Here is a 16,379-nt window from a genome sequence, read left to right on the forward strand (position 1 = left end):
AAAGGCATACATTTAAACAAGTCAAAGATCTTCAGATCAGAGTTCTGTTATAAAGACGTAATGCACACTAGTCAAATATTCTCAGTATGACAGGGCGCTGTCTGGTGATTTTAGGGATGTGTCGCAAAAATGCTAGTCAAGGATCCTCTAAATAGCAGGGATGCTTTTCTGTTTTCAAAAGATCTAGTACAAAAACACATCAGAGATTGTCTATATGAGAAAAGACCTACTCAGTGGCCTAGTGGTTAGATCAGGGGTGCTCACACTTTTTCTGCAGGCGAGCTACTTTTCAATTGATCAAGTCGTGGGGATCTACCTCATTCATATATATAATTTATATTTACTTATTTATGAAATATATGTTTTTGTTAATAAGTTAAAGGTGTTTAATGATAATGCAAGCATGTTTAACACATATAGTTAATATTGTTAATAAATTAAAGGTGTTTAATGATAATGCAAGCATGTTTAACACATAGTTAATATTGTTAATAAATTAAAGGTGTTTAATGATAATACAAGATTGTTTAATACTTATAGTTAATATTGTTAATAAATTAAAGGTGTTTAATGATAATACAAGTATGTTTAATACATATAGTTAATATTGTTAACAAGTTAAAGGTGTTTAATGATAATACAAGCATGTTTAAATGATAAATAAATAAATGGGTTGTACTTGTATAGCGCTTTTCTACCTTCAAGGTACTCAAAGCGCTTTGACACTACTTCCACATTTTACCCATTCACACACACATTCACACACTGATGGAGGGAGCTGCCATGCAAGGCGCTAACCAGCACCCATCAGGAGCAAGGGTGAAGTGTCTTGCTCAGGACACAACGGACATGACGAGGTTGGTACTAGGTGGGGATTGAACCAGGGACCCTCGGGTCGCGCACGGCCATTCTCTCACTGCGCCACGCCGTCCCAGTTTAATACATATAGTTAATATTGTTAACAAGTTAAAGGTGTTTAATGATAATACAAGCATGTTTAACACATATAGTTAATATTGTTAATAAGTTAAAGGTGTTTAAAGATAATGCAAGCATGTTTAACACATATAGTTAATATTGTTAACAAGTTAAGGTGTTTAAAGATAATACAAGCATGTTTAACACATAGATTCCTTTCTTTCATGAAGACAAGAATATAAGTTGGTGTATTACCTGATTCTGATGACTTTTGCAGTGATTGTAATCAGACAGTGGTGCTGATAAGGTCCACATTTTCGAATGGAAGAGAAAAAAGTCCTCCTTTCTGTCCAATACCACATGAAAGTGGTTGGTTTTTGGCATCTTATTTGTCCAGCTTCCGTACTCCTTTGTATACACTTTACAAGAAATACATTGTCGGCAAACTCCGTAGCTTGCTAGCTTGTGCACGCCAGCTTTCTGAGACTCTTGTTTTGTTAGCGCAACTGTGCAACTGTGCAGTCGGTCTTTGGAGTTTTGACGACAGGTACGGCGCCAGAGTCTGTTGAAATAAAGTGTTTATCGCCTTCCAGTCTGTAATTTTAATGAGCTGGCAGCAGCCAGCGTCATCTCAGAAGACCCTCGGGTGCCGTGAATGTCAATCAAGTGACGAAAGTGACGTCATAGTGAAGATTTATGATCGCTCATTTTTAGGACTATTTTTTTAATGCCTGGCTGGTGATCGACTGACACACCCTCCACGATCGACCGGTAGCTAGCGATCGACGTAATGAGCACCCCTGGGTTAGAGTGTCCGCCCTGAGATCGGTAGGTTGTGAGTTCAGTCATACCAAAGACTATAAAAATGGGACCCATTGCCTCCCTGCTTTGCACTCAGCATTAAGGATTGAAATTGGGGGTTAAATCACCAAAAATGATTCCCGGGGCGCTGCACCACGGCTGCCCACTGCTCCCCTCACCTCCCAGGGGGTGAACAAGGGGATGGGTCAAATGAAGAGAACACATTTCACCACACCTAGTGTGTGTGTGACTATCAACGGTACTTTAACTTTAAAAACACGCTGCTGTCTGTAAGTGCTTACAGCAAAAAGATCGGCTCTGCTGTTTTTAAAGACACGCTACAAGAACGCTAGTCAAAGACCCTTTACATGACTGGAGTGCGTTGGTGTTTTAGCAATGTGCTACAAAAACGTTTCAGATCCATCGATGTCACTCGTGGGCCAGATTTAGAATGTGAGTCGCCAGTTTGGAACAACATTTATCACGTCAGACATCCTTACGTTAGCAAATTACCACCACATTGTCATGTTTCGATATCGTAACATTTTCCCAGGCGACGTGCTGCAGAAAAAGACTTAAATAGGCAACCGATTAAGGCGCTGAGAGCAACTGGAGCATAGCATGTTTGCAGAAAGCACATTATCATGGATTATCATACTCACTCGCCATGAACTTCAGCCCACTTTTGAACATGTCTGGCAGCTGGCTTCCAGTGTTTGTTCCAGGTAGCACAGCAGGCAGGACCATCTAACTGCTGAGTACTGTACAGCATGCAGTCCTCTCACTAATAGGGGAGTCAACCCTCGCTGGCACATTTGTATTTGCTCTGCTGTGAACTTTGCCCTTGTTTTTTTTTTGTTTTGGGGAACAACTGCAGCTTTTCCTCTGGCTGGTTTTGGGACAGACGCCACAAGCCTGACATCCCTTATCTAGGAAAGCTCTTCGGGTTTAGTGAGCTAATGAAATTAAAGAGCTGGGCTGCTAACACAAAGACTGTCAACGTGTTGCTTTTGAAATCTAACGCAGGATGATCGGGCCACTCAATCAGCAGGCTTGATAAGGCTTTGATCATTTCTTCTTGCATCAACACTGTGTCGCCATATGCTGCTGCGCCTTGGGTACCCCAATCCACTTCAACTAAATGTCACCCAACAGATCATCCCCGTGTTTTATTTTGTTGTTTAAAGGCCTACTGAAACCCACTACTACCGACCACGCAGTCTGATAGTTTATATATCAATGATGAAATCTTAACATTGCAACACATGCCAATACGGCCGGGTTAGCTTACTAAAGTGCAATTTTAAATTCTGCTGAAAACGTCTCGGTATGATGACGTCAGCGCGTGACGTCACGGATTGTAGAGGACATTTTGGGACAGCATGGTGGCCAGCTATTAAGTCGTCTGTTTTCATCGCAAAATTCCACAGTATTCTGGACATCTGTGTTGGTGAATCTTTTGCAATTTGTTCAATGAACAATGGAGACAACAAAGAAGAAAGCTGTAAGTGGGAAGCGGTGTATTGCAGGCGGCTGCAGCAACACAAACACAGCCGGTGTTTCATTGTTTACATTCCCGGAAGATGACAGTCAAGCTTTACTATTGGCCTGTGGAGAACTGGGACAACAGAGACTCTTACCAGGAGGACTTTGCGTTGGATACGCAGACACGGTACCATGAGTACGCATGCAGCTGCGGCTTCCAAACATTTGATCGCTTGCCCGTACGTACGTGCCGCTATGTGCATGTCACGTACGTAACTTTGGGGACTTTGGGGAAATATATGTGCTGTATAAACTTTGGGGAGGTGAACGGTACTTTGGGCTGTGGGATTGAGTGTGTTGTGCAGGTGTTTGAGTTGTATTGGCGGGTTATATGGACGGGAGGGGGGAGGTGTTTGTTATGCGGGATTAATTTGTGGCATATTAAATATAAGCCTGGTTGTGTTGTGGCTAATAGAGTATATATATGTCTTGTGTTTATTTACTGTTTTCGTCATTCCCAGCTGAATATCAGGTCCCACCTGCCTCTCACAGCATCTTCCCTATCTGAATCGCTCCCACTGCCCTCTAGTCTTTCACTCTCACTTTCCTCATCCACAAATCTTTCATCCTCTCTCAAATTAATGGGGAAATCGTCGCTTTCTCGGTCCGAATCGCTCTCGCTGCTGGTGGCCATGATTGTAAACAATGTGCAGATGTGAGGAGCTCCACAACCTGTGACGTCACGCTACTCGTCTGCTACTTCCGGTACAGGCAAGGCTTTTTTATCAGCGACCAAAAGTTGCGAACTTTATCGTCGATGTTCTCTACTAAATCCTTTCAGCAAAAATATGGCAATATCGCGAAATGATCAAGTATGACACATAGAATGGACCTGCTATCCCCGTTTAAATAAGAAAATCGCATTTCAGTAGGCCTTTAAGGCTCGTCTAAAGTTTGCTGCTGATCACAAGGACAAAGATAAGACCTTCTGGAGGAAAGTTCTGTGGTCAGATGAAACAAAAATTGGGCTGTTTGGCCACAATACCCAGCAATATGTTTGGAGGAGAAAAGGTGAGGCCTTTAATCCTAGGAACACCATACCTACCGTCAAGCATGGTGGTGGTTGTATTATGCTCTGGGCCTTTTTTGCTGCCAATGGAACTGGTGCTTTACAGAGAGTAAATGGGACAATGAAAAAGGAGGATTACCTCCAAATTCATCAGGACAATCTAAAATCATCAGCCCGGAGGTTGGGTCTTGGGCGCAGTTGGGTGTTCCAACAGGACAATGACCCCAAACACACATCAAAAGTGATAAAGGAATGGCTACATCAGGCTAGAATTAAGGTTTTAGAATGGCCTTCCCAAAGTCCTAACTTAAACGTGTGGACAATGCTGAAGAAACAAGTACATGTCAGAAAACCAACAAATTTAGCTATACTGCACCAATTTTGTCAAGAGGAGTGGTCAAAAATTCAACCAGAAGCTTGTGGATGGCTACCAAAAGTGCCTTATTGCAGTGAAACATGTAACCAAATATTAACATTGCTGTATGTATACTTTTGACCCAGCAGATTTGGTCACATTTTCAGTAGACCCATAATAAATTCATAAAAGAACCAGACTTCATGAATGTTTTATGTGACAAACAAGTATGTGCTCCAATCACTCTATCACAAAAAAATAAGAGTTGTAGAAATTATTGGAAATTCAAGACAGCCATGACATTTTGTTCTTTATAAGTGTACATAAACTTCTGACCACGACTATATTTTATGTCCTTTGTGTTAATGTTTCCCTCTTGTTTTCATAGGATATACTTTATTCATCCCATGTGTTTTACCTAATTTTTGTGGACTTTTTGAATCTGCACTGCAACAACTAATTTCCCCCATTGTGGGATAAATAAAGTCTATCAAAAAGATACGCTATGTACTGTAAAAAAGCGTGGCTTTGATTTTTTTAAAGACACACTGATCTAAGACCTATGCTTTGACAGGAGTGCCTTGGTGTTTTTAGCAAAGTGCTACAAAAATGTTCGGGACTGAACTCGCGAGCCGGTACGGTCCCTCCTGGGCCAAATTTAGCATGTGAGCCGTCAGTTTGGAACAACATTATTCACGTCGAATATCCCTCCTGTTTTCATGTGTTATTACCTTATTGTTTGTATCTGCACTGCAACCACATCATTTCCCAAATGCGGGATGAATAAAGTCTGATCCTATCAATTGTGGCAAAATGTCAGAAGTGTTCAATTAATTCAGGCCCCACTAAGCGCTGTGGTTGGTCAGCTTTATTTAGACTGACCATACGTCCTCTTTTCCCCGGACATGTCCTCTTTTGCGGGCGGGGTTTCTTAAATGCCTCAAATGTCCGGCATTTTGAGTCAGGGTTGCGTGTATTTTCAATGTACGTCCAGGGTTAAGAAGGTGTGCGCACGCAGCAGCATTCGTGAAAGAGGGACAGAGACAGAGAGAGTGAAAGAGCGAGGAAGCGGATTGATTGACATACTTGCCAACCCTCCCGATTTTCCCGGGAGACTCCCGAATTGCAGTGCTCCTCCCGAAAATCTCCCGGGGCAACCATTCTCCCGATTTCCATCCAGACAACAATGTTGGGAGCGTGCCTTAAAGGCACTGCCTTTGCGTGCCGGCCCAGTCACATTATATTTACGGATTTTGACACACACAAGTGAATGCAAAGCATACTTGATCAATAGCCGTACAGGTCACACTGAGGGTGGCCGTATAAACAACTTTAACACTGTTACAAATATGCGCCACACTGTGAACCCACACCAAACAAGAATGACAAACGCATTTTGGGAGAACATCCGCACCGTAACACAACATAAACACAACAGAACAAATACCCAGAAGCCCTTGCAACACTAACTCTTCCGGGACGCTACAATTTACACCCCCCCCCCCCCCCCCCTCCACCCACCCGGCACACCATTATCATCATTTCATGACCGAAGCAAAACACTTTTTACACTTTTATACTGAAATAAATACATTGGGACGGCGTGGCGAAGTTGGTAGAGTGGCCGTGCCAGCAATCGGAGGTTGCTGGTTACTGGGGTTCAATCCCCACCTTCTACCATCCTAGTCACGTCTGTTGTGTCCTTGGGCAAGACACTTCACCCTTGCTCCTGATGGCTGCTGGTTAGCGCCTTGCATGGCAGCTCCCGCCATCAGTGTGTGAATGTGTGTGTGTGAATGGGTGAATGTGGAAATACTGTCAAAGCGCTTTGAGTACCTTGAAGGTAGAAAAGCGCTATACAAGTATAACCCATTTATCATTTATTTATCATAAAAACATAGAAAAAACTACCAGCAGCGCTAAAGTTTAGATCCATGAAGGGAAGAAGAAAGTGAATGAATGTTTATAACTGAATAAATTTACATATGTATACAAATGTGTCTTCTTTTTTTATTATTTATTTTAATGAATTAAGTAACATTTATGACAACCTTTTTCCAAAACACAATATAGAATGTGAGATATAACAGGATAATGCATATGTTTATCATTTAATAATGATAAATAAATGTTTTCAAAACGCTTACAAAAAAGTGGGACCCCAAACATTTACTGTGGGACCCCATTTTTATGACTTGATGGGGTCCATGGGAAATTAATCAATCCAACAAAACAATACACAGCAATACCATAACAATGCAATCCAATTCCAAAACCAAACCCGACCCAGCAACACTCAGAACTGCAATAAACAGAGCAATTGAGAGGAGACACAAACACGACACAGAACAAACCAAAAGTAGTGAAACAAAAATGAATATTATCAACAACAGTATCAATATTAGTTACAATTTCAACATAGCAGTGATTAAAAATCCCTCATTGACATTATCATTAGGCATTTATAAAAAAGTCACAGTGGCTTACACTTGCATCGCATCTCATAAGCTTGACAACACACTGTGTCCAATATTTTCACAAAGATAAAATAAGTCATATTTTTGGTTCATTTAATAGTTAAAACAAATTTACATTTTTGCAATCAGTTGATAAAACATTGTCCTTTACAATTATAAAAGCTTTTTACAATAATCTACTACTCTGCTTGCATGTCAGCAGACTGGGGTAGATCCTGCTGAAATCCTATGTATTGAATGAATAGAGAATTGTTTTGAATAGGGAAAAAAAAACGTTTTTGAATCGAGAATCGTGTTGAATTGAAAAAAAAATCCATTTTGAATCGAATCGTGGGACACCCAAAGATTCACAGCCCTAGTAACAAGCTAAAAAATGACTGGAGCTCAGCTTCCCATAGTGACATAATTCATACTTGCCAACCTTGAGACCTCCGATTTCGGGAGGTGGAGGGTGGGGACGGGGCGTGGGGCAGGGGGCGTGGTTGGGGGCGTGGTTAAGAGGGGAGGAGTACATTTACAGCTTGAATTCACCAAGTCAAGTATTTCATATATATACTGTATATATATATCTATACTCAAGTATTTCATATATATATATATATACACTCAAGTATTTCATATATATATATATATATATATACATATATATGAAATACTTGACTTTCAGTGAATTCTAGCTATATACCGTATATATATATATATATTTATTTTATTATATATATATATATATACATATATATATATATATATATACATATATATATATATATATATATATATATAGTATAGCAGTTGTGCACTGCACTCTCTAAAAGCCGTAGATGTTATTGTCACATATGCATGTACAGTAGATGGCAGTATTGTCCTGTTTAAGAGTGTCACAACATTGCTGTTTACGGCAGACGAACTGCTTTACGGTAGACGAAAACGTGACTGCTGTTGTTGTTTGTTGTTACCGCGCTGGGAGGACGTTAATGAAACTGCCTAACAATAAACCCACATAAGAAACCAAGAACTCGCCCTCGATCATTCTACAGTTATAACGTGATTGGGCAGGCCCGCTATTTATATTGTGGGAAAGCGGATGTGAAAACAGGCTGTCGACACGTCACTCAGGTCCGCATGGAGCTGGAGGGGGCGTGGCCTCCAGCTCCGCCTGAATTCCGGGAGATTTTCGGAAGAAAATTTGTCCCGGGAGGTTTTCGGGAGAGGCACTGAATTTCGGGAGTCTCCCGGAAAATCCGGGAGGGTTGGCAAGTATGACATAATTTGTCCTTCGTTAGACCGCAAGCTAGTTGAATCAACAGCACCTCCACTGGTTTTATCAAGTAGTGCACTCCATTATGCCTAAATACCTAACCTAATCCTACCAATCACTGATAAGGGAAATATAAATTGCCAATGCCCCATATTGAACTCCAAAACCTTGGTAATTAAAGAGGCCAAAATATCCAGTGTTGTAAAGTTCAAAAGGAGTTCATAGAACAATCTGCAAACAACTTAGTCTTCATTTGGAGTTGACTTAACTTAAATATTTGTTTATGCAACGACAGCGCCTTCTACAAAAGGCAATGCGGCGCCGCCGTAAACACGACACCGCCATTATGCCACTGTCCTTGTTTACACTAAACTTAAGTGTCATCCCACCGTGTGCTTTTAGATAGCGTAAGGGTGTTATGTAACAGAAGCATTTAGCATAAGCAGTCAGTGTACCAGGAAACCTTCCACTACAACCACATAGCTTTATTCTGACTGAGCTGAACACTGAGCTGTAATAACACAACAACGCACCTTGAAGGGGATTTTTTTTTTTTTTAAACAAAGGGCCTCATCATGCACGATCATAGAAAGTGCACGCAAAAATAAACATACCATGTTTGTCATCTGCTCAATAACAGAAAACCCTCTTACTACTCCCACCACCAGAAAATGAAATTATTTTGTCACACTGATGTTTGCGCATTTTCCTTGCAGGACTCCTTTGTCAAGAGTGTGTTACTGGTTTAGACTAACCACAGCACAAACTAGGACCTCAGGATGTAGGGGGCTTTTTAAAACGAAGTAGACAAACGGGGTAACATAGTGACAGGTCTTCTCACTTTCGACTCGGTTACAAACGCGACAATGGGAACGTCAAAGGAACTCAGCACAGATCTGAAAAAACGAATCATTGACTTGAACAAGTCAGGAAAGTCACTTGGAGCCATTTCAAAGCAGCTTATGGTTCCAAGAGCCACTGTGCAGACAATTGTTTCGTAAGTATAAAGTGCATGGCACAGTTTTGTCACTGCCACAATCAGGAAGAAAACGCAAGCTATCACCTGCTGCTGAGGGAAAATTGGTCAGGATGATCAAGAGTCAACCGAGAACCACCAAAAAGCAGGTCTGCAATGAATTGGAAGCTGCTAGAACACAGGTGTCAGTGTCCACAGTCAAGCGTGTTTTGCATCGCCATGGACTGAGAGGCTCCCATGCAAGCCCTCTCGTGCGAAATATGCCCGGCTTGGCAACTGGAGAACACTTTTGATTTGGGCTTACATGGTAAAAAACTCAAATTAATGTGTTATCCAGACGCATACATTTGTCCAAATGTGGCCAGGCCAAGTAGACTTATTGTGGGTTTCCTAAACATGGTCTACATCGCTAAAGGAAACATCTAAGGAAGAGAATCCCTCTGCCATTTTCCAATAGTTTTTTAATATATAAATCGCCCGCTTGAATATTCCTGCTTTCTTTTCTACGACTCTCTCATCGTCATTTAGGATGTCTGTTTTGATTTCCCTTCCTGGTTCCATGACCCGCCCTATCTTGCCTCTAATTGGCCTGTCCCTAATGTTTTGCCCTAATCTCAACTAGGGATGTCCGATAATGGCTTTTTGCCAATATCCGATATTCCGATATTGTCCAACTCTTTAATTACCGATACTGATATCAACCGATACCGATATCAACCGATACTGATATATACAGTCGTGGAATTAACACATTATTATGCCTAAATTGGACAACAAGGTATGGTGAAGATAAGGTCTTTTTTTTAAATATTAATAAAATAAAATAAGATAAATAAATCAAAAACATTTTCTTGAATAAAAAAGAAAGTAAAACAATATAAAAACAGTTACACAGAAACTAGTAATTAATGAAAATGAGTAAAATTAACTGTTAAAGGTTAGTATTATTAGTGGACCAGCAGCACGCACAATCATGTGTGCTTACGGACTGTATCCCTTGCAGACTGTATTGATATATATTGATATATAATGTAGGAACCAGAATATTAATAACAGAAAGAAACAACCATATTGTGTGAATGAGTGTGAATGAGTGTAAATAGGGGAGGGAGGTTTTTTGGGTTGGTGCACTAATTGTAAGTGTATCTTGTGTTTTTTATGTTGATTTAATAAAAATAAATAAAAAAAATAAAAAAAATTAGAAACGATACCGATAATTAAAAAAACGATACCGAACATTTCCGATATTACATTTTAAAGCATTTATCGGCCGATAATATCGCTAATCTCAACCAAACGTGACTCATCATAGTAAACAACCAACCAATCATGGATGTTCTTATACGTGCAAGCACGTCTTGGAAGGAGGAAGGGGAGGGGTTTAGTAGCCCGTGAGAAGGAGTGAGGAGCGGGGGAGAATCAAGGAACACAACAAATAAGCGGTGTTTGGTCATTTTAACGTGAAACAAATTATATCGATATTTTCTTAATTCAAATCTTGTTTAAAATATATTGATATATCTTACAAACTCCATATATTGCCCAGCCCTAGTTAGGGGTGATCGAGGCTTTGAAAGGCATTAATCGACAGGTGCTGATCACATTCTTTTTCTCCAAAATCGGCAGATACTGATCGGTGGCCGACATCCCAACATGTAACCGGTTTTTAAAATGTTTGATTATAATTTTTATACCAAATAATATTGTGGAGGGGGGCGTGGCCTGCGGGCCTGCCACGGAGCGGGGTGTGTAAGGACCGGCCTCGAAGCCAGCGGCAGGTGAGTAGATTGCCCAGCTGGGGATTGTTATCTAATCACCTGTAGCCTTTATTAGCAGCAGCCGGGCAGAGACACGTTGTTGGAGTTGGAGTTGCTGGTGAGCAGACGCATAGAGAGAGACCTGCCGGACTGGAAAAACATATATTGCTGGAAAGCAAGCCACCCCCGGGGGTTTATGTCAAATAAAAGACTTGATCCAAACTGTCTACCGGGCTACCGAAGATCTGTCGGCGTCAGGAGAACCCACCACAAGAGGGAAACCTCTACAAATATATTGCCAGAATCGGTTTGAATTGAGAATCATATATAATTCAAAATCGATTCTGAATTGAATCGTCGCCCTAAGAATTGGAATCGAATCAAATTGTGAGTCTTTGTCAGATTCCCATGTAAGATAAGCATAGGGAGTTGCACGTTTGAAGGTTCTGATGCGTTTCTAACAGATCGGTAATAATACTAACTAGGGCTGTGAATCTTTTGGTGTCCCACGATTCGATTCAATATCGATTCTTGGGGTGACGATTCGATTCAAAATCGATTTTTTTTTTTTCCAATTCAACACGATTCTCGATTCAAAAACGATTTTTTTCCTGATTCAAAACGATTCTCTATTCATTCAATACATAGGATTTCAGCAGGATCTACTACCCCAGTCTGCTGACATGCAAGCAGACTAGTAGCTTTTTGTAAAAAGCTTTTATAATTGTAAAGGACAATGTTTTATCAACTGATTGCAATAATGTAAATTTGTTTTAACTATTAAATGAACCAAAAATATGACTTATTTTTATCTTTGTGAAAATATTGGACACAGTGTGTTGTCAAGCTTATGAGATGTGATGCAAGTGTAAGCCACTGTGACACTATTGTTCTTTTTTTTTTTTTATATATATATATAAATGTCTAATGATAATGTCAATGAGGGATTTTTAATCACTGCTATGTTGAAATTGTAACTAATATTGATACTGTTGTTGATAATATTCATTTTTGTTTCCCTACTTTTGGTTTGTTCTGTGTCGTGTTTGTGTCTCCTCTCAATTGCTCTGTTTATTGCAGTTGGAATTGGATTGCATTGTTATGGTATTGCTGTGTATTGGATTGATTAATTTAAAAATTAATACAAAATTTAAAAATTAAATAATGTAAAAAATACAATTTAAAAAATTGATTTTTTAAAAATGAGAATCGATTCTGAATCGCACAACGTGAGAATCGCGATTCGAATTCGAATCGATTTTTTTCCACACCCCTAATACTAACTATGTAGCACTTTTCTACGTACTCCACACAAACAATTTTATAAAAAAAATTAAAAAAGCCACTTCCTCTTAAGATGGTTTACCTTTCACATTAGTGGCGTGCAGCAGAGAGAAGGAGGAGGCCAACATACAGGATGAAGAATGTAGCCATCAACTACATTAAAGCATTCAGACTATAGCAGTAGTCCTACCAGCTTCCAGCTAGATGAAAATAAGCCTCTGAAGGGTGAAACCATGGTCTGGTGCGCTCCCTCAATGAACGGGCTGAGTGGGAGGGATGTATGAAGAGGAGGCTGGATTTCCACAGATGTGCAAACCGTCATATAAAAACGCTGTAGAAGATCCAAGCTGGAGGCGGAGGATGAGAAAGGAAGGATGCTCTTGCCAGTATTTAGTCCCAGTCTGGTGTCAGCAAGGATTACAACTACGGCGAGAGAGGAGGAGGCAGCCTGAGCCTGTATTCATGTCGACGCTCCTCGGTCTGATGCTACATATTCCATCACATGCTGGCTTGGTGCGAAGCTGACACACTGGGTTTTCTGATCGATACGCACGACGCACATACGCACTACAATAAGGAAGCACTTGACAGCCTGCAGGGACACCAATCACCGTGAGCAGACAGGGAGGGGGAGGGGCATGGCGTTGCAAAAGGGATGGGCTGAGAGGAGGTTTTTGATGAATGAACACATGTCATCTTTCTCATCTGCAGTCTGCCATCATATTGTAGCTCGGGCACCGTATATAACGTGCAACATATGGCTGCTATAACACACGGACATAAAAAGCTAACAAATGAGTGCAAATAGTAGAGACACAGGTTGTTTTATAATACTATGTCCACCATTCTTGTCAACACAGCTGTTTCTCCCTGGCTCATTAATATAGCTCTATAAGGCTGCTCTCAGACCTCTGTGGTCCAAATTTGTTGATTTTTTTACCCTTCAAGTTGGTTTCTTTTCACACAAACTAGCAGGCTAAAGTAGCAAACATTTTCTTTTTTGATTATATTGATTTCCAATATCTTGGATTGTATTTTCATTGTTATTTCTTTGTCATGATTCCTCTTTTGCATGGTGTGGAGAATGAGAAATTTGCACAAACACTATGCCTACTCTTTTTATTATTGGCGTGTACGATATATTGATTTTACCGATTAATTTGAGTTTGTTTTTGCCGACAATTTAAAAAATTGATTGAAAGATTGATTTTGTCTCGTCTTGTTGAGGCATAAATTTCTTTCCCGAAAGGCTTAGGTTATTTCGTAGCCTATTTTTATTAAACCTTTTTTTAAAGCAAATTCAATGTATTTATGGCCTAAACTAAGTATTTTCAAGCATACAGAGTTTCTACAGGTATCAACACATCTAATTAAATGTTTTTTAATGCATTATATATATATATATATATATATATATATATATATATATATATATATGTATATTTATATATGCATATGCATATATGTGTGTGCGTGCGTATGTATATATATATATATACTGTGTATATATATATATACTGTGTATATATATATATATATATATATATATATATATATATATACTGTGTATATATATATACTGTGTATATATATATATATATATATATATATACTGTGTATATATATATATATATATATATATATATATATATATATATATATACTGTGTGTGTATATATATATATATATATATATATATATATATATATATATCCATCCATCCATTTTCTACCGCTTATTCCCTTTGGGGTCGCGGGGGGCGCTGGAGCCTATCTCAGCTACAATCGGGCGGAAGGCGGGGTACACCCTGGACAAGTCGCCACCTCATCGCAGGGCCAACACAGATAGACAGACAACATTCACACTCACATTATATACAGTATATATATATATATATATATATATATATATATATATATATATATATATATATATATATATATATATATATATATATATAAAAATATGCATTAAAAAACATTTAATTAGATGTGCTGAAACCTGTAGAAACTCTGTATGCTTGAAAATACTTAATTTAGGCCAAAAATACATTGAATTTGCTTTAAAAAATTAAATAGAAAAAAATAGGCTACGGAATAACCTAAGCCTTTAGGGAAAGAAATTATATATATATATATATATATATATATATATATATATATATATATGTATATATGCATGTTGTTATAAACTAATTTGTACTAAAAATAATGCATATAAATCATTGTTGTTACCGATTATTTATCTAGTTAAAGGCTGTAATAACGACACCACAAATATTATACTTTTGCACCCTATTTTTGATAAATATTGCCTATGTTGTGTTTCCAATGACTAAAAAGTAGAGATGTCCGATAATATCGGCCTGCTGATATCGGCCGATAAATGCTTTAAAATGTAATATCGGAAATTATCGGTGTCGTTTTTTTATTTTTTATTATCGGTATCGTTTTTTTATTTTTTTTTATTTTATTAAATCAACATAAAAAACACAAGATACACTTACAATTAGTACCCCAACCCAAAAAACCTCCCTCCCCCATTTACACTCATTCACACAAAAGGGTTGTTTCTTTCTGTTGTTAATATTCTGGTTCCTACATTATATATCAATATATATCAATACAGTCTGCAAGGGATACAGTCCGTAAGCACACATTATTGTGCGTGCTGTTGGTCCACTAATAGTACTAACCTTTAACAGTTAATTTTACTCATTTTCATTAATTACTAGTTTCTATGTAATTGTTTTTATATTGTTTTACTTTCTTTTTTATTCAAGAAAATGTTCTTTTTTTTTTTTTTTTAAAGTACCTTATCTTCACCATACTTGGTTGTCCAAATTATAATATAAATATAATATATTATAATATAATAATGTGTTAATTCCACAACTGTATATATTGGTATCGGTTGATATCGGTATCGGTTGATATCAGTATCGGTAATTAAGAGTTGGACAACATCGGAATATCGGATATCGGCAAAAAGCCATTATCGGACATCCCTACTAAAAAGGTATAAAAACATTAGAAAATATTTCAATATAATAATACAAATGTATCTGTGGTTAAGTCTGAAGTTGTTGAAAAGGTCTTAGCTGGTGAAAAACTATTGTTATTTATTTATGTTATTATTTTATTGTATAAGAGGGGCTGTTATGAGACCAAAATGTGTAACTTAATTGTAAAGTTCCTCACACATAGCAAATAATCCTCCTTCGCGGGGTATCAAACGATATGCTAAAAGCAAACACGGTGTCACTTGTTTACCGCCTTGTGTGCGTTTACACAACATACGCTTACATGGAGCAACATATGTCATTGCTTTCAACAAAACAGGGTGGTAGAAGAGAGCACAGAACAAATCCTGGCTTAATAAGACCCTGTAAGAGTCTAGTGGCTACAACAGTTCAGCTAGTCAAGCAAAGAATAAATGCACTATTGATTTACAAAGCCAAAAGGAATTGGGCTATTGCTATGAGGCTAATATTCCAAACTGGAAAAAGGTTCTGAAGATCCCTGAAGAGAACACAATGCAAAGCGGATTAAACTCTCTTGTTTGGGCTTGTGGCCAAGAGGCTGTTGGTCTGACACTCCCGTCCAGCTGGGCTCATCCTGGTACTGAGATAGTAAACAAACTGTGCCAATGAGAGCTAGACCAAACAACTCACAGTGGCCGTGCTACAGTGAAGAGACTTGGTGTATGGATTTAATATCGATATCATAACATGAATATTACAAAAAGACAAGATAACTCATGACCTAAGATAGTACTGAATATACACAAAGTACAATATGAAGGACAACCATCATTGCAAAGAAAAAATCCAGCTTCTTTGCAAAAACACCTAAAAAAAAGTGTGGTCTAGAACCACTTGACTTCACACAAGGCTCAGCATCTTGAAAAAAAATGAAGAATAACACATTTTACACAACTATTAAGCCCACTTCAGTTATGTTTACAAGCAAAATGAATGGATTTTTTATGCTAGAGGCC

General features: G+C 38.6%; 1 protein-coding gene across 2 annotated transcripts in view; it reads right to left on the reverse strand.

Annotated features, from left to right (window-relative positions):
- The window catches only part of mib2 (MIB E3 ubiquitin protein ligase 2), a 138,813-nt gene that overhangs the window by 112,484 nt on the left and 9,950 nt on the right, over positions 1-16,379 (reverse strand). The window contains exon 1 of one of the 2 annotated variants that reach the window (XM_061975250.1): positions 2,382-2,519. The exons of the other annotated variant lie outside the window; for it this stretch is intronic. Coding sequence (XP_061831234.1) covers positions 2,382-2,466 — 85 coding nt within the window. The 5' untranslated portion in view covers positions 2,467-2,519. Of the gene's footprint in view, positions 1-2,381; positions 2,520-16,379 lie in introns of those variants that run through there. 2 annotated transcript variants of the gene reach the window in all.

Source organism: Nerophis lumbriciformis, linkage group LG01, assembly GCF_033978685.3.
Source record: "Nerophis lumbriciformis linkage group LG01, RoL_Nlum_v2.1, whole genome shotgun sequence".
NCBI lineage: Eukaryota > Metazoa > Chordata > Actinopteri > Syngnathiformes > Syngnathidae > Nerophis > Nerophis lumbriciformis.